The following is an 18256-nucleotide window of genomic DNA, read 5'->3' as shown; positions in this document are numbered from 1 at the left end:
AATCCCCTCAGCCTGGCTCCGTGGTGTCGGGGCCCCTTGCTTGCATGGCTGGCAGCTCTTAGCAGGGCTGTGAGGAGCGGGACTTTGGGAAGCAGGGCAGGGCTGTGGGGCAGGGGCTGTGCAGGGCTGGGCCATGGGGTCGGGGCCAGCATGGGCAGTGGGGTGTGTGCAGCTGCCTCTCCCTGCTAGAGACAGCACCTTGGGGTCAGCCTGGGGCAAGGGAGGACAAGGCACAGGCCAGGAACAGGAGCCTGCTGGGCCCTGGCTTGAGGCATCCTCCTGGGCTGTGGTACAGCATGGAGTGATTGGGGTGTGGAGGGGGCAGCCCTGGCACACGCTGGGCCGGCTCTTCCCTCTGCGCTTGGCACAGCCTGATACCCGGCCCAGGCCTGTGTGACCTCCGCCTGGCTGGTGCAGTGGCCCCCTGCGGCGCTCAGACCCTGCAGCCCATGCCCCTGGCAGTACCTGCCACGACCGCAGGGCTCCCCGGTGCCATTTCCGGCACAGAGGCCGGGTAGCCTGGCCCAAGTGCAACACCTGGGATTGCTGCCCTGCTCCCCCACATCACGCTGCAGGGAAAGGGCTGCTGAGGGAGGAGGGAGACGCACACAGGAGTGCCCACTGGGGTGGGCGAGGCAGGGCTCACAGGGGTGAGGGCACAGAGGGGGCACACTGGGGCTGGGCATGCAGAGGGCGTGCGGTCACACAGGGCTGGCCAAGGGGTGCACAGGGGGCCCTGGACCGTTTGCAAAGCCGGCTAAGAGACTTTCCAGTGTCAGCCAAACGGGCCCTGCCCATGCGCTGCGCCCCAGGGAGGCGGGAAGTGTTTCTCTCAGGGGCTGCTGGGGATGAGGCAACCCCAAGCCAAGCTCCACTGCAGGGCAATGGCCCCCTGGAGCAGTTCCCGACGCCCCCCAGCCACACGAAGGACAGAGCCCCCCGTCCCCCCGGGGGGAAGGAAGCCCCCAGAGCAGGTTTTCCAGGTTTTATTACCCAACATCCAAGTTCACAAGTTTTACCCAAAAAACGAGGAAAAAGAAGAAGTAAATGGCAAAGTCCCGGCAGCTGCCTGGCCTGGCTCAGTCCTTGTGATCGGTGCAGCACGCCAACGCCTCTGGATCGGCAGGCAGATTGTGGGGGGGGACCCCCCCCCACTGGGAGTGCACATCCCCCCTCCCCTCTAGCCCTGTGCGGGGGCTGTTATGCCAGGTGCGTGTCATACACCTGCCCACGCAGCTGCAAGGCACTCGGGGACGAGCGGGTGGTGTTCTGCCAAGGGGGGCACAGGTCGGGCGTGGGACCGGGTGCAACGGCCCCGTGCCCGTGTGCCACCGGCACTGGCTCCCTTCCACTGGCTGAGACATCACAGAGCAGGTGGCACTGTGTGCCTGCCCCCTTGGCAGGGGCCTTAACAGGAGCCAAGAGCTTTGCGAGCCTCCTGTGCCAGGCACAGCCCATGGGGCTGCCACTGAATGCCCCTGCCCGTGGCATCATGAGCAGTGCCAGGCCATGGCATAGGCTGGAGGCAGCAGGACAGCGAGGGCTGGCGGGGCAAGGAGGGCACATGGCTGGCAAGGGCTGGGGGAAGGCGCCCGGCACGGGGCTCTAATGGCTTGGGCCAGCTCTGACCCATGCTCCCCACAGCTCTGACCCCTTCCAGTGCCCCACTGCCAGCTCTGCCATCACCTAACCCGCCCTGTGCTGCCCCCCAGCAGGGCCACGAGGCACCTGGGCGCTGGCCAGGCTAGGTGCTGGGAGGCAATGTCTGCTCCCCCCTTGCACTTGGGGTGAGTTATGTGCTCATAACGGGGTGGACACTGCCCCGAGCGGCTGCGCCTGGCGGCCTGGATCACTGAGAGCTGGGGCACCATGGGGCGCGCCAGGGCCCAGGGGGGCATCCCTCTCCCCCCGCCAGCTGTTTGAGCCAACGCTGCAGCCGGTGGGAGCTACAATATGCCTCTCCCCAGCCAATCAGGACTGTTCTGTGGGGATCAGGTGCTTCCTCACTGCCTGGGAATCCTGTACACTGATTGGCCGAAAAGGTGCACTTCAGCCCAGTGAGTGATCCCTGCGTGCTGATTGGCTGGAGAGGCAGGAAAGTGATGGGCTCTCCCCTGGGGGCACATGGCTCCCCCCACCCCAGGCCGGAGCCCAAGGGCCCAGGGACACACCCTTTGCCGGGGCAGGGGCAGGCCAGGGTATCCTGCAGGCTGAGTGGCCGGGAAAGCCACGTGATTGACACTGACTTCCATTGCTACCCCCTGGCTTTGCAGCATGGCCTGGGCAGCGCTGCTGGGGGCACCTCGGGCACAGGGGCCCCGTGCTGGACTATGGCCTGGGCAGGTGCCGTCCAATGGGGCAGGTGGGCCCCTGGGTGAGAGACACAGCAGGGTAAGGGAGGCATGTGAGTAGAGCCCCCCCATTGCACCACCTGCTTTCCGGTGTGGGGATGCTCCCAGCCCCGGTGCCAGCCACAGCGGGCACCCGCCTCCAAGCCACCCTGCAGCTGCACCCCAGTGCCCAGGAGCCTCCTGCAGGCAAAGCAGTGCCCTCTGCCCCCCCTTCCCCCCCAGGCAGGGCCTCCATTAGGACACACTGGAGGGATGAGCTCCAAGGCGTCTGCCATGCAAACTGGGCACCTAGCACCCGCTGCCCTTTGGGCCCCAGGGTTCATCGGGCCAGGTCCCCCGCCAGCTGGCCCGTCACCCTCCAGGGCACTAGGGAGAGGCAGCAGCAGGACTGCAGGGATGTGACTCTCAGAACAAGCAGGGGGGCAGACACTCCTGCCATGCCCACCTGCACCAGGCCACGCCCCACGCTGGGCCTGAGCCCTGCTCACTCCCACCCGGGCAGGGCCCGCTGGCTCAGCAGGGCGCGTCCTGAGGGGCACCCAGCCCAGAGAGAGAAGCAGCCCGGGTCCTTGTCACCACAGCCCACACTGGCTCTGCATCTTTCTCTGGCCCCGTCCTGCCTGGGCCAGTCCCCAGCCGTTCTTGCATCACGGGGCGGGGACACGGTGCAATGGAGCCAGGCACCTCTCTGCTCCTTTCCCACAGACAGCCCGTGGCCCCCAGCTGTATGGACCTGGGCAGGCGCCAGGGGGCTGGTGCTGAGGTTCCCTGTGTGGGGCAGGAGCTGCCTCGTGCAGCAGGCTCAGGGCACCGATCCCCACCATCCCCAGGATCAGCGCCCCCGGCGCAGCCTGTGTTCCCGCGCCCGCCCGCACTCCCGCTCAGCAGATCTGGCTCAGGCCGCTTCCATGAGCTGCACCAGGGAGGGCAAGAGGTCCATGCAGCCTGTGCCGGGGGCTCGCTCTGCCAGGGCAGGCGGGGGCGGGAGGGCTTGACACAGGAACCACCAGCAGGCTCTGCGGCGTGGGCTTCACCAGGGTGCATGTCGGAGCAGCAGGGGTGGGTGGTGCCCCCAGCTCCGGCCAGGGTGTGTCCGAGAAGCTGTGACTCTCCACACACACCACCACACTGACGCTCAGCTGGGCTCAGCCTGCCTGGGTTGTTTCCAGAGACAAACCACAAAATCCCACCACGAAGGAAGTTTGTAGAAGAGGAAAGAAAAGGGAACGGCTCCTCACGCCACCGGGGCGAGCGGCTCCGGAGGGAAATGCCGCCGCATGAGTCCTTTAAAAAGCCCGAAAATTCAAACACGGTTCAATAAAATCTCCCCCTGAAAAACCCCAAACATGAAACGTGCCAACAAACCCCTTTGTGGTCTGAAAATCACATGGACTTCAGGGATGCACAGCTGCGCCCCCACGCAGGGACACCCAGACACATGCACACGCAGAGACACGCATACACGCAGGGACCCCATATGCCCACACAGGGACACGCACACGCAGGGACACACACACACGCAGGGACACCCAGACACACGCACACGCAAAGACACGCATACACGCAGGGACCCCATATGCCCACACAGGGACACACACGCAGGGACACACAAACACACAGGGACCCCATATGCCCACACAGGGACACGCACACGCAGGGACACACACACACGCAGGGACACACACGCAGGGACACGCATACACGCAGGGACCCCATATGCCCAACAGCGACACGCACAGGCAGGGACACGCACAGGCAGGACATGAACATTGCCCAGTGGCCTGGGTTTCTCAGGCAATTGGCTTGGTTTGTGGCCTGGACACCTTGGCCTGGACTCCAAGACCCCCCCAGCCCCCGCGCTCTGTGGAGCCCGCTGGGCACCTGGCTCCTGGTGCGGGATGAGCTGGGATCCCGCCGAGAACGGAGCACACGAGCCAGGGCCTGTCTGCCAGGCCACTGCTGAGCCAAGGGGGAGCGGGAGGAACCTGCCTTGACTGACTGGCAACATGAGCACAAAGGCCACAGGTGCCGTCCCGCTGGGCCCTGCCCTCACCCAGCTGCTCCCTGGGTGCAGCGTCCACTCCCAGCTCTGGGCCGGTGGGTCGCTATGTCCAGGCAGCAAGCAGAGCCTGGCGGGTCCGTTATTGGGCCTGGCAGCACTAGCCCCTCCGGCCACACAGGCCTGGCCCAGCCCCACTGGCCCCTCCAGCTGCTTGGCTGTAAGCCATGAGTTCAGTTTGGGCTGGACTCCCAGGTCCTCCTGAAACTGCCCCCAGGAAACCCAGCTGCTGGGACCCTGCACCTCCTGGTCTGGCGGTGGCAGACGCCGCTCCGTGCACAGAGCAGGGGCTGGCAGGTGCCATTTCACATGGCCCGAGGGCTAAGGCCTGCAGCCGAGCTGCTCTCCTCTCCGCGGCTCTCGCTGGGGGCTCAGGGCTCGGCGCTTCCCCGCTCACGAGCCCTTTGGTAGGAGACAGTTGGGCAGCCTGAACCCTGCCGCCGGGGCCTGTGCCATCTGCAGGCGCAGCTACGCGGTGTGTGCCTGCTGCTGCACACCCCTGGCACCGCCCCGGCACTCCCTGAGCGTCTGGCAGCGGGCGGGAGTGGCCAGCGGGCCGGGCTGAGCCAGGGCGGTTCCAGGGGCTGTTAAACCTGCAGCAGGGACACACCAAGCCTGAGCCTGTGAGCAGCCCTGTGCCACGTGGGGAGGACACCCGCCTGCAAAGATTTGAGCTCCGTCGAGGGTGGGAGTCGGTGAGAGCGGCTGGGCTGCGCTGCAGAGCCAGGGGGCCGGGGGCCTCTCAGGAACCGGAGCGAGGCTGGAGTTTGTCTCTCCAAACCACAGTCCAATACATGAGCGCTGGCAAAGCCATCCCAGGCCAGCCCAGCTCGCCCCTGCCTCCAGGCAGGGCACAGCCTGACTGCCAAGCTTCCACCGCCTCCCCGAGGAGCCTGGCACAGCGGGCGCGTGGCTCGGGGGCCGGGCGGGGGAGGCAGGACTGCAGCTTTGCAGAGCAGCAGAGCGTGGCTGGTTCCAGCTGCCCAGGCTGACGGGAAGCTGGAGTCCCCCCGGAAAGCACAAGGGGCAGCGGGTCTCTCCAGCTCTGCCAGGGCTCAGCCCCGGGCACTGGGCGCTGTCCGGGGAGTCAGACCTTAGGACCTGGGCTGTAGGACTTTAAGGTAGCCAGTGCTGTTCTGTGCCTTGGGAAATGCAGCTTGTGACCCAGGGGGAAGGCGGGGAGCCGGCCCCCTGCCAGACATGCTCCCGAGGGCTGGCCCGCAACCACCCCCACCCCTTCCGCGTTTCGTCTGGCCGTCCCATCACGAGCTTCACTGTACAAATCCCACCCTCCACCCAGGGGTGCCCAGACATTGCCCAGCATCAGCCGCACCCTGAGCCCAGATCACAGCCAACCCCTCCTGCAGACCAAGGTGCAGCTTGTGGGGACTACGTGTCCCAGCATGCAGTGCTCCACCCCAATGGAAGCAGACATTGCTGGGGGGAGCATTGCATGCTGGGGCCTGAAGTCTCTGCAGGCCGCACCCTGCCCAGGCGTGCAGCTCGGGGAGGGGCAGTCTGGCCAGTGTCCGGCCCGGGTGAGCAAGAGACCGTGGGGTCCAAGTGCCTGGAGCTGCTGAGCCTGGGGCCAGAGGGGCGAGACCCCAGCCCCCGGGATTGCCTGAGAAACCACACGGCATGGGCTGCGCTGCCATTCCCAGCCCGCCAGGGCGCGAGCGGTGGCCTCACTCCGCGGCGGGACCGGGCCGGGAGCAGCAGCGGGGCCGGCGCACGCTCTGCAGAAGCGCCCGGAGCATGCTGGGCTGCCGCTTGACTTCCCCCTTCTGTGGGGCCCCCTTGATGGAGCTGGCCCGGGTGCTCTGCGGCGTCATCACCACCTGCCGGCCGTGCTCCTCGATCTGCTTCTCCAGGTGCTTCTGGATGGCCATGCCCAGCACCTCCACCTCCATGGTGGCACCGTACACCTCCCACGTCATCCCCTTCTCGTCCCAGCTGACTTCCCGGATGGGCTCGGACGGCTCTTCCTGCGCCCCTTTCACGTGCACCTCGGGGTAGGGTGCCTGGGGAGACTTGGCCACCGGCGTCATGGGCCCCGTGGCCACAGACCTGGTCTCCACTGGGATCGAGACCTGCATCTCCGCGTCCTTCTTGGAGGGCTTCAGCTCCGGGCCCGGGCTCTTCAGGCCCGAGGGGCCTTGGCCCCGGCTGTGGAAGGTGAAGGCCGAGGACCCGTCCGGGGGGTTTATGGGGCTGATGGCCACAGACACCAGCGACACTCGGCTGCCGACCTGCGTCCCAGCGTCCTGAGTCCCGGCATCCTGCGGGGGAGGAGTGACCTCAAACGAGTAGGTCTTGGAGAGCAGCTCCACAGTCCGGGGCTCCTGAGCGGCCTCCTCCCCAGGCCCCACCTCCATCCCCATTGCTCCCCACTGCTTCTGAGCTGGGCTTCCCTCCACAGTGCCCTGGGGCGGGCCGGCTCCCCCTCCGGCCTCAGCTGGAGCCGCCCGGCTCGCTCCTGATTTGATGGGAGCAGCAGCAGAGGGGGCCTCTGGCCCGGCTTTCTGGATGGAGAGAGGGGCAGGGGGACTGGTCTCCTTGGCTTGGCCTGACGGGGTCGGGCCTGCATCCAGCCTTGCTCCCAGGCCTGACGCTGCTTCCGTTCCCGGGGTGGAGTCCTTGGTACCTTCCGGAGCAGAAGGAAGTGCCATGTCCCCGTTGCCCCCTGCCCCTGGGGCAGCCGGGGGTCCCAGCTGGGCCTTGGGCTCTGCCAGAGATGCAGGTGCTTTCCCACCGGCATCTCCACAGGGCGCGCCCAGGCCGCCATCGGACAGCGGCGCTGTGCCGGGGGCTCCCACGCTCCAACGGGACACGGCTCCCTCGGAGGCCCCGGGCTGCTCTTGGCTTCGGTCCTGCGGGCACATGGGAGGCACCGGACCCAGCTCAGGACTGACCGCGGTGGCTCCGGCACCGTCTGCCTCAGGGTCTGCGTTGGCTGGTTCAAGAAATACGACGTGTTTCAGAGCGGCCGGGGCACCCTCCGGGTCCCTGCTGTGCCCCTTGAGGCACGGCTCCGGCAGGAGGCGCGGAGACAGCGGCCCAGGGCTGGCCACGGCAGCGCCCTCCCCCGCTGGAGGGCCCTGGGGGATGACAGAGCCATCGGGCAGCGCCAAGGGGCCCGAGCTCCGCTCGCCGTTCTGTCCCAAGCAGCTCACAGCCACAGGCGTTGGCTCGTCCCCCTTTTCCAATGGCCCCGCTCCCGCGCCGGGGCCCTTGAGAGCCAAGGCCTGGCCGCCAGCCGCCGGCTCGGACTGCTGGGCCATGGCGGGGGCCTCAGCTCGGCTCTCTGTGCTGCCTTGGCTGCCGGGCTCGGGGCCGCCGGGCTCCGTGCCGCAGCAGTTCCTCATGGCCAGCGCGCCGGCCCCACAGCGGGAGTTGCGGAGGTAGCCGCTCGTCTGCTGGCGGCCCGGAGAGCACCCGTCCTCAGCCGGCCCCTCCTGAGCGAGCAGCTGCAGGCTCCCTGGCTCCTTAGCGCTGCCCATGCCTCGGCCAGGGCTCGCCCATGCTATGCCACCGCCTGGCGCGCCAGGGTCTGAAACAGAGACAAGAGGAGGGTTACACTGCAGCACTGGGCCGTGCTCCGTCCTGCACCAGCTCCTCCGGCCGTCTGCAGCCCAGCCACCCGGCCCAGAGCCCACGGGCCTCCCACAGCCCGGCTGCCGCTCCCCAGCCCTCCTTGCCCACTGCTCCTGCAGCTCTGGGGCCTCTTCGCTGCTAAGGAGACCCCAGCTGCCGGTCAAAGCAGGAGCCGGGCTCTGGCCCAGAAAAGCAGGAGCTGCCTGTGCCCTGCAGGAGAAGGGTGGGGCCAGGCTCCAGGCTTCCCCTTCCCCCTCACTCCACCCCCCCCCGCCGCTCCAGGCTCCCCCCGAGGGCCGAGCTTCAGCCTCGATGGGGCCCAAGACCAACCCAACAGGACCCTAGTCTCCAAGTCTCCCGACGCTTCCAGCCCATCTGTCCCGGTACAGACAGAGCCTCGGAGCCAGACCCTGCGAGCACAAAATGCCTGGCCAGCTCCAGGCCTGCGCCAGTCACAGCCGCGTGCTGCTTCCAGCCCCAGTGCGCGTGCAAGCCAGGCGCGCTCTTGTGCACACACATTTCCTAACGCCAGGTCCATAGAGGCGACGGGCCGGCCTGGGGTGGGAGTCGGTGGCCATGGCACGAGTGTGGGATGGTGCAATGGTCACATGAAACAGCAGCTCCAACAGACCCGCTCCCCCACCATAGAGAGGCGAGTCCTGTTCCCCACCCCGGCCCTGTGGGCACGCACACAGGGCCGGGGGGCCGTGCCCTGCGGGGCCACCTCCATCACGCCCTTTGCTATTGGGACGTTTGGTCTCCCCCTGCCGCTCCCCAGCTGGTGCCCTGGTGCCCGCGGGCAGCTCTGCCAACGGCGAAGGGCGGGGACGCAAGGACATCACCGCCCCTGATTCCAGCTTTTCTCTATGCGGCAATGCAGAGCTGAGGCCTGGGCTCTCGGGGCTAGGCAGGGCTCGTGGTGCCTGTGATAAAGTGGGACTGTTCTTAATGTTTCCTCTGAATAGTGTGGGGGTGCCTCAGTTTCCCCTAGGCAGTTCTTAAGTATCTAGGTGGTGGGATAAGGGTGTATGATCACTGCAGAGCCCTAGAGGGCAGGTGTGTGCAGGACACAGACAATGGCCAACACCCTGTTTCCTGGCCACTGATGGCCTGGGCCCTTCCCCCCTGCAAGGTGAGAGCTAAAGGGTTGGAGAACAAAGGAATCCGGTGACCTCCTGGCCCGGGAAAGGGACAAAGCCCAGAGGAGGAGGGGCTGGAGACATGGAGTGAAGTGCAGACGTGGTTGTCTGGCTCACTGCCCCCCAAAATGGACCCAGCTGAGGGGTGGTTCTCTGCACCTACAAGCTCTGTGTTAGACCATGTTCCTGTCGTCTAATAAACCTTCTGTTTTACTGGCTGGCTGAGAGTCCCGTCTGACTGCGAAGTTGGGGGGCAGGACCCTCTGGCTTCCCCAGGAGCCCCGCCTGAGCGGACTCGCTGTGGGAAGCGCACGGAGGGGCAGAGGAGGCTGAATGCTCCGAGGTCAGACCCAGGAAGGTGGAGCCGGGGGAGCTGTGTGTCCTGCAGACAGGCTGCTCCCAGAGAGGAGACTGCCCCAGAGTCCTGACTGGCTTCATGGGGAGCAGTTCCAGAGCATCGCCCGGGGACCCCGTGACACTGCCCGCGGCAGAGCAGGGAACGCTGGCCAGGCCTCCGCGAGCCCCATGGCCCCAGACCGAGCCGTGCCCAGGGGAGGAAGGCAGGAAAAGGAATCTCAGCGGCTGTCCAGCACTCACACTCCAGTGGGCACAGCTCGGTCTGGGAGCCAGGAACCGGCGCTGCCACGTGCTGCCTGGCGACGCTGGGCCGCTGCCCTCTCTCTGTGCCCATTGGTGCAGTACCCAGCCATGGGCAGCCCAGGCTCTGCGGGGCCAAGCAGCCGTGAGCCCCTGTAGGGCATGGCCCTGTGCAGGCATCTCATTGGGGGCTGGTTGCATGCACCTCACCGTGTGTGTGAAAGGGGGGGGACACCATGTGTGGTTAGGGGAATGGGGCACGGCTGGTGCAGGAGACGCAAGCAGCTGGGGAATGGGCAGGCGGCAGGTACGGGGCTCTGTGTCGGGGAATGTGGGGGTTGGGGGCAGGTACAGGGGTCTGAACTGAGGGCAGCAGTGGGGCTGGGTCGGGGAGGCAGCGGGTTAGGGGCAGGCATAGGGATCTAGGCAGGGAGCACAGGGGTCAGGTTGTTGGAGCAGGTATAGGGGTCAGGTACAGGGAGATGTAGGAGTTGGGCTTGTAGGGCCGGTAAGGGGATCTGGGTTGGGGGCAGGCATGGCGGTCTGGGTCAGAGAGTGCAGGGGGCAGGTATGGGGGTCTGGATCAGGGAGATGTGGGAGTTGGGCTGGTAGGGAAGGTACAGGAATCTGGGTTGGGGGGCAGGTACAGGGGTCTGGGTTGGGGGGCAGGTATTGGGGGCTAGGTCAGAGAGTGCAGGGGGCAGGTCCGAGGGTCTGGGTTGGGGGGCAGGTACGGGGATCTTAACCAGGAAGATGTAGGGGTTAGGTTGGGCTGGGGGGCAGGTATGGGGGTCTGGATCAGGGAAATGTAGGAGTTGGGCTGGTAGGGCAGGTATGGGATCTGGGCTGGGGGGCGGGCATGGGGGTCTGGGTCAGGGAGACGTAGGGGTCAGGCCGGGCTGGGGGGCGGGCGTGGGGGTCTGGTCAGGGAGACGTAGGGGTGAGGCCGGGCTGGGGGGCGGGCGTGGGGGTCTGGGTCAGGGAGACGTAGGAGTCAGGCCGGGCTGGGGGGCGGGCGTGGGGGTCTGGGTCAGGGAGACATAGGGGTTAGGCTAGGCTGGGGGGCGGGCGTGGGGGTCTGGCTCAGGGAGATGTAGGGGTTAGGCTGGGGGGTGGGCATGGGGGTCTGGGTCAGGGAGACGTAGGGGTCGGGCTGGGCTGGGGGGCGGGCATGGGGGTCTGGTCAGGGAGATGTAGGGGTGAGGCCGGGCTGGGGGGCGGGTGTGGGGGTCTGGTCAGGGAGACGTAGGGGTGAGGTCAGGCTGGGGGGCGGGTGTGGGGGTCTGGTCAGGGAGACGTAGGGGTCAGGCTGGGCTGGGGGGCGGGTGTGGGGGTCTGGTCAGGGAGATGTAGGGGTGAGGCCGGGCTGGGGGGAGGGCGTGGGGGTCTGGTCAGGGAGATGTAGGGGTCAGGCCGGGCTGGGGGGCGGGCATGGGGGTCTGGTCAGGGAGATGTAGGGGTGAGGCCGGGCTGGGGGGCGGGCGTGGGGGTCTGGTCAGGGAGAAGTAGGGGTCGGGCTGGGCTGGGGGGCGGGCGTGGGGGTCTAGTCAGGGAGACGTAGGGGTTCGCACCTGTTGCTGTCCCCTCCTCATCGAGGTTCCTGTGCCCAGGGGCAAGAGAGGCCCAGCCCCAGCCCTGCCCTTCTGCCAGTGCCTGGCACAGAGGGGGACGCCTGGCATGCACCCCTGGGACTCCGCCGGTTGCATCACAGGCTCCTGTCGGCCAGCGTGGCCTGGGCCCCACGTCGCCCGTCAGCAGCCCCGCAGTGGGAGGAGCGCAAGGCTGGCCAGTGGGCACAGAGGATGGTGCCAGACCCTCTGACCTCTCCTTGGGGACAGCGCCAGCGCAGGGAAGGGAAGGGGCAGGCTGTGCCCCGAAGCCTGGGACACCATGGGGCTGCCCATGACAGGATCCACCCCTCCTGCCAAGGAACACTGGGGCAGGGGACAGCATCTGCCCAGGCAGCTGGGAAGCCCAAGAGAAGCTGGATCAGAGGTGGGCGGGGGGAGCCGGGCTCCCCGGGCCCTCGTGGGTGCACATCAGCCGGTGCTGGCCCCAGCCCCGGAGAGCGGCCCGGGCTCAGCGTCTGTGCAGTCACCAGGGAGAACGGGACACAGCTGACCTCTGGGATGGCGGCCGAGCTGAGGCCGGCTGTGTGGCACGGTGCCCATCAACGTCCAGCTGTGTCTTCATCACACCCTCTGCCATGCCACTGCCTCTGTCCCGAGGGCCGTAACCAACCCCTGCCGCTGCCCGTCGCTACGCCAAGCCCAGAGCCGCGTGGCACCAATGCCCGGGCTCCGAGATCCACCCCCCCCGGTGCAATCCACGGACCTCCCTCAGGCTGCTCCCGAGTCCACCAGCGCAAGAGCAGACTCAGCCCCGGGCTCGAGAGTCCGGTCACCGGACAGCAACGGAACGGGGGCAGCTTCCTGGCCCAGCTGGTTACACTGAAGTCAGTTCCACCAGAGCGGTGTTTGGCCCAGCGCGTGCTGAGGGAGGGGCGGGGGAGCCAGCTCCCAAAGCCCTTTCAGTTCTTGGCAGGCAGGTCCCTGTGCTGAGGATCCACTGCTCCCCCAGTGCCCCAGCCAGACTCTGTTACTGTTGGGACAAGTTCTCCAAGAGCCTCTGAACCTGCCCCTGCAAAAGCAGAGGCCAAGCCATGCATGCACCAAGCCCCTGTCTTTGCACACCCAGCTGGGCATTGTGCTCACAACCAAGATATTCCTGCTTGTGCACAAGGGCGTGTTTCCACACGGAGGGGGTGCAAACGTGGCCTGTTCCAACAGCAGCTGCGGCTCCCGAGCCTGCGAGGATCCCATGCCGCAGCGCAAGCGAGGGGGCACTGTGCTGACTTTGAGCAGACAGCTAGCACCAGGCTCCCGGGGACCCGTGGTCATTCGATCACCCAGCGCCCCTTGCAAGGGTAGGATCCTTAGCCCTGCTGTCCTGGCCAAACTCCTACTGGAGGTGGGCATTTCCCTGCCTCCATTTCCCCCGCAGCGCCACACACCGGGTACAGGATTCCTTCCCCGCTCCTGCCCCTTGCTGCTGGGCAGCACTGCTCTGTGCTGTCAGACAGCTGCAGGCTTCACCCCAGAGGTGACCACAGTGGCGGGCCTGTCGAGTACGGCTGGAATCCTCCAGGCTCCACGGATCTCAGAGCAGAGTCTGCTGAGCACTGGCTGCTTCTCCCCATCTCCAGCTGCTCCACAGCACTGGAAGGAGCTAAACATACATGGCTTTCCTACCGCCACTTCTGGCGATGACACATGGGAGGAGAAAGGGGAATGATGGGAGAACACGGAGCGGAGGGGTCGGGTGACGGAGGACAGAGAGGGGAGGTGGGGAGCGGGGTGAGTGAGAACGGGGAGAGGGCAATGCCAAGGGGAGGTGGGGGTCGTGGGTGAGCGGGAGGGGGGCAGGCCAGGTGAGGAGGTATTCACAAGACACGACATGAGAAGGTTCCCGGCCCAGTGAGTGAGGGTGATCCCTGCTCTCTGCGCCACCCTGCCAGCCCCTCCTCCAGGCAGTGCCCAGCCGCGCCGCAGACGGGGAGTGATGGCCACACTTGTTTGTGGTGCATGGGGTCAGTTTTCAGCTCTGAACCTGTGCACGCCAGAGCCATGCAAAGCCGGTGCAGTGCAGGCAGACAGGCCCTGTTCCGATGGGTGCCTGGGGCGTAGCCCAGGTACTCGGGGCCAGCTTTCCTGCTTGGTGCAGGGCGGGGGGCGGGGGTGCTGATGGCACTTGCAATGGGACCATATTCATCCCAGCTACGCTGGCGTTGCACGGCTCTGAGCGAGTGAAACCGGTCACTGCCAGCGCAGTGCCAGGCAGAGCCCGCCCTCTTGTGCGAGTCCAGCTCTTCCGCCCAGGGCCAAGAGCAGCCTGTCCTGCCTGGGGGAAGGGGGCGTGACACGCTGCCAGAGCAGAGCGGTTCACCCCCGCTGTATTGGGGGCTCAGGGAATCCGGCTGCAAGCGGGTGTGGGGGGTCAGCATATGCGGTGACGGAGCACGGCAGGGAAAGCCGCTCTCAGAGGGGTAAGATCTGGGTGCGAGACAGCAGGGGCCTGCTGTGCGTCACGCTCGCCTGCAACTCCGGTGCCTGCTACTCTCCTTCGGCGTCTGGGCAAATCCGGCGTCACCCACGCGCCGAACGAACGGCGGCTCGCTGGGAACGACAAAAGCAGCTCACTCCCCAGCCCCACCATTCGCACCGGGGCCCTGATCTCCCCAGGGAAGGACCCCGGTACGAGGAAGTCAGAGCCACCGGCAGAGCACCGCATTCTGCTGAGCGAGGGAGCGACTGGACGGGAGGGACGCCGAGGCGAGCGGGGCAGAGAGCCATCCCCCAGCTCCGAGGTCGCCGGGCTCCTAGTTACCGTCCCTGCAGGAATGGAGGAGCAGCCAGGCGGTAACAGCAAGGTTGCTATGGGACAAACACTCCGGGTTTAGACTATCTCCCAGCCTGTCCCCCACGCCTCCCTCTCCAGGCCTGTCCCGCAGCGGGATCTCAGCTGCTCTGCTTAGCCACAGGGCTGGAGCAGGAGCGCGGCTGGTATTGGAGCTCTGGATCCTCGCCAGAGCAACGGGAGCGTCAGTGGAAGGCGCTTTGCAAAGGCAGATCGCACGGCCCTGGCTGGGTAGGAGGCCCCGGGGGGGAAGGACGTGTCCCAGCACAGACCAGTGACTACACCAGAGCAGCCGCACAAGGTGCCCATGTGCACTCCGGAACCCGGCACCAGCACGCAACCGGCACCTACGTTCCCACTCCCCTTCTCCGCCTTGCTCCGGCGGGCGATTAGGGCCCCCCAAGGGGTCAGCAGACCCCAGGACAGTGAGCGCCTCAGCACAGGGACCTTGGACCCGCTGCCCTATGACCCTCGGTGTCAAGGGGCCTTAAAGGCAGCAGATTTCAGCATCCCCAGCTGGTGGAACAGCTGCATCCCCCACCACAGAGCACAGGCCCAGAGCCTCCCGCGCTCTGTCGCCAGCGGCCACGGGCAACCTGAGTGTCCATCAGAGCAGCCCCGAGGCTGCTCTAACGTATACCCCAAGTCAGGCAGGGCCCCAGCCAGGCCCGGAATACCAGGGGATGCAAAGGTGCCCACCCTCCTCATTTCCAGGTTGCGTTCACCTCAGCCCGGGCTCAGGATCAGGCCCCTCACCTTCCCCAGGGTCCGTAAAGTGCCCCCTGCCCCTTGGATCCCTGCCCCAGCCTGCCCTGGGTTTGGGGATAGGAGTGGGGGCCGTGTATTCGCTGGTACGTGTTGTGTTTAAAGCCAACTTCGCTTGGGGCAGGGAGGCAGCAGCTGTGTAGAAAAAGCAGCATCTCACTTAACCCCCCCCCGTGAAGTGCTTTCCAGCATATTCAAGGTTTAGTTTGGTTCAATGGCTCCCAGCGTCCCCACTCTAAAAACCGTTCCCGCGCCCTTGACCCAGTGCACCACCTGGTACCACTGTCCCTGCTGTAACCTCCATTCTCCACACAGCCCTGCCAGGGCCCCCGGGTACCCCGGGCAAGGGGCCTGCGAAAGCCACAGCCCAGCACTGAACGACTCCCTGGGGCGCTCAGCCCCACCTAACCCAGCTGCCCAGGCTGCTGCTGGCAGGGGATGGGAATCGGTGGATCCAAGAGTCTCTCTCTGGTGGGTGCCTGTCTCCGGGAGGTGTTTGCTGGGCCTGGCATTGCCAAGCACAGACCCAGAGGAGCAATTGCCTTAAATATTCGCCAGGCACCAAATCCCAGGCGCGCTGGGGCTTTCCCCCAGGGCTGATCCGTTCCTCTCTCGCTTCCCAGGTGTAGGAATCTGCCGTCGGCGAGGGTCCCCCTCCACACGCACAGAGCAAATCCTCCCCCAAGACCCCCGCCCTCAGCCCAGAGCCCGCCCTCACGAAGAGGCCGGTAAAAGAAGGCAGGTCGAGAGAGCCAGGGCTGGGGCCAGGCCCTGTCCCAGGCAGGGCAGGTGCCAATGCGGGAGGCTGCGATCCTGGTCCGGAGAATGCTAAGAAACGCGGCGGGGGCGGGGGGGTCCGCAGGGCACAAGGCTGCACCCAGCGCCCCTGCTGCGCGAGAGGAAGCCCTGCGGGAGGGGGCCGGGGCCGGTCTCCGCGGAAACCGACAGCCCGGTGCCTCACGGCTGGATCCCCCGGGCCGCAAACCGGAGCACGCGCCCCACGACAACACCCAGCCCCCGTGTAGACACGGCACCGGCAGCGCGCGCGCACGCACCTCACCCCCCGGCTGGCACGTGGGCACCCCTCGCCCTGCCCAGCGCGCCCCCAAGGAGCCCCGCTCCGCGCCCCGGGGTCCCGCACCCCGGCGGGGGGCGCCTCGCTAGCCCTGCCCGGAGTCCCCCCCGCGGCTCTGCCCCGGCAGCGGGCTCAGCCCGGCCGGCCGGGGGCGCAGCCGGTCCCCGCGCCCGGCACGAGGCGCCCCAGCGCCGGCCCTGCCCGGGGACCCCCGCCCGGCGCGCACTGACCTGCGGGAGCCCCGGGGAGCCCCGGCCCCGCGTCCGGCTGGGGAGACGCGCCGCCCCGCACCGCTGTTCCCGGCGCTGCCGGCTCGTGCAGCTGGGAGCATGCGTGGGGGAGGCGGCGGATTTCGGGGAGAGGGGGCGGGCGCCGGCTCCCAGCAAAGCAGCGAGGGGAGGAGGGGCCGGGGCGGACAGGGGGCAGCAGCCTGGGCACAGGCGGGGGCACCTGCCCTGGGCTCGCCCGGCCCCTGTGGGCACCGAGCCATTCCTGGGGGGCTGCCCCCGGGAGCCCCCTGCAGGGCTTGGTGCCAGTGGGCATCGCGAATCCAGGTTCCCTTGAAAGATCCCGCGCCCCTGCCACAGGCCGGTGGGGATGTGCCCGGGGAATCGGAGTCAGCGCCCAGTGCTGTGCCCGGCCCGTGGGACTCCAGGCCTAGGCAGGCGGCTTCCGCGTCCAAGCCAGCGAGCGGTCAGCAGCCATCCCCACCCCACACATCCCCAGGCGACGCTGGAGCTAGGCCGGACAGAGAGACGGGGCCCGCGCCGGCCCCGGGCTTTGGTGCTGGATACCAGTGGGAGCTGGGGATCCCAGGCTCTCCGCCCTGGCACTGGGGAAGCCCGGTGCCGGGAGATCGGGGTGGTTCCCAGCTCCCCCCCAGAAGGAGGCGAGCGGGCGCAGTGGTCAGCCTGGCACAAAGACTCTGGTGCTCCCCCTCCGCAGGGCACAGCTGGCTACCTCGCTGCCTGGGCAGAAATGGAGCGTGCTGCCAGGGAGAAGTGCCCGCTGACAGCTCTGGCGATCGGAGGCCTCCACCCAAGCAGGGCCAGCGGGCAGAATGCCCCACCTCGTCCTGCCAGTGCCCCTCCAGGCCAGCCTGAGCAACCCTCTGGGGACAAAGGGGAGCTCGGCCTCGCTGGCCCATGCAGCTCCAGGGGGTCGTGGCTGAGGCTTTGTGACTCACCACTGCCCCGAGACCCCCGGCTTCTTTCCCCCAGGCCACCAGCAGCTGACGGGGGACGACTTGATCAGATAGAGTCCTGTGCTGGGTAACAGCTCCAGTCGGGTCCCCGTTCCCCAGAGCTAGCCATCCCTGGCACGGGCACTGGGCGTCTCTGGCCACTCGGACAGGGTGGGGCTGAGTTGGCCAGTGGATTCTACCCATCCAGCCCCCTCCTGCCCCACCCCCCGCCCAGTTCTCTTGGCTGCTGGGAGCTGGGCTCTGCAGACGGTGACACCATGTTACTCAACCTGGTAATTTTCCAGTTTGTGTGGGGGGAAGATCAGCCTTTCCCATCCTCCCCTCTCAGCAGCAGTCGGCTCTCTCCCCTCCCCTGGGCGCTGCGGCTGAGCTGGCACCCCTCGGCCCTGCCTGGATCAGCAACAGCGGGGGAGAAGGGGGCAGTGTGCAAATGCACCCACAGCCCGCACCTACAACCCCCCACCCCTGGCCAACTCCCTCCTGACCCCCACACTGGAGCAGCCTGGATCCTGGAGGGCGGGGAAGGGCAGTGCCCCTGCCCTCTCCACCCCACGGCCCTGGATGCCCCCCAGGAAAGACCTTGTCCATCCAGGAAGGGAGCGGCTGGGTGACCAGGGGAGGGGAGGACATGCTCCCCAGGTCGTGCTGGAAGGGAAGGCAGTGGCTCCACACAGAGGGTCAGTGCATCCCTCCAGCCTTTGCCTCTCTTCTGCTATGTGCTTGCAGACTCAGCACTGATTAGGGGTGAGGAAACCTCTTCTCTTCAGGCCGCAGGTCGCATCTCCCTGCCTCCCCCGATTGCTCGGGGGGTTCCCCCGTCTCTCCCCGCTGCCATCTCAGCTCTGCCTTGGATGGGCTGGTTCCGGCCCAGCAGGGTCAGCGTCTTCCTTTCCCCAAGGTAGCCTGACTGCGTTGGAGCTGGTGCTTAGCAGAGCCAGGCTGATGCCTGCAAATGCTGTTGGCGTGTGCCATGGGCTGTGGGGGGTGATGCCTTTCCCATGCCCCCTGGCACTGGCAACCCATGCTCCCTTGTGGGTCCAGGGCAGGGATCTGCAC

At 67.1% G+C, this 18256-nt stretch overlaps 1 protein-coding gene across 1 annotated transcript; it reads right to left on the bottom strand.

Moving 5' to 3' along the window:
* Window positions 1–972: 972 nt before the first annotated feature.
* On the bottom strand, window positions 973–16347 carry GPRIN1 (G protein regulated inducer of neurite outgrowth 1). Its single transcript, XM_037907428.2, has 2 exons — window positions 16227–16347; window positions 973–7960 (listed from the first exon to the last, which is right to left on the bottom strand). Exon 2 carries the CDS (start codon window positions 7908–7910, stop codon window positions 6096–6098), a length of 1815 nt encoding a protein of 604 aa, XP_037763356.1. The 5' UTR covers window positions 7911–7960; window positions 16227–16347; the 3' UTR covers window positions 973–6095.
* Between the last annotated feature and the right edge of the window lie 1909 nt (window positions 16348–18256).

The sequence above is a fragment of the Chelonia mydas genome, chromosome 8 (assembly GCF_015237465.2).
Source record: "Chelonia mydas isolate rCheMyd1 chromosome 8, rCheMyd1.pri.v2, whole genome shotgun sequence".
NCBI lineage: Eukaryota > Metazoa > Chordata > Testudines > Cheloniidae > Chelonia > Chelonia mydas.
Note: the sequence above shows the minus strand (reverse complement) of the source record. Positions and strands in the feature narration are given on the sequence as shown.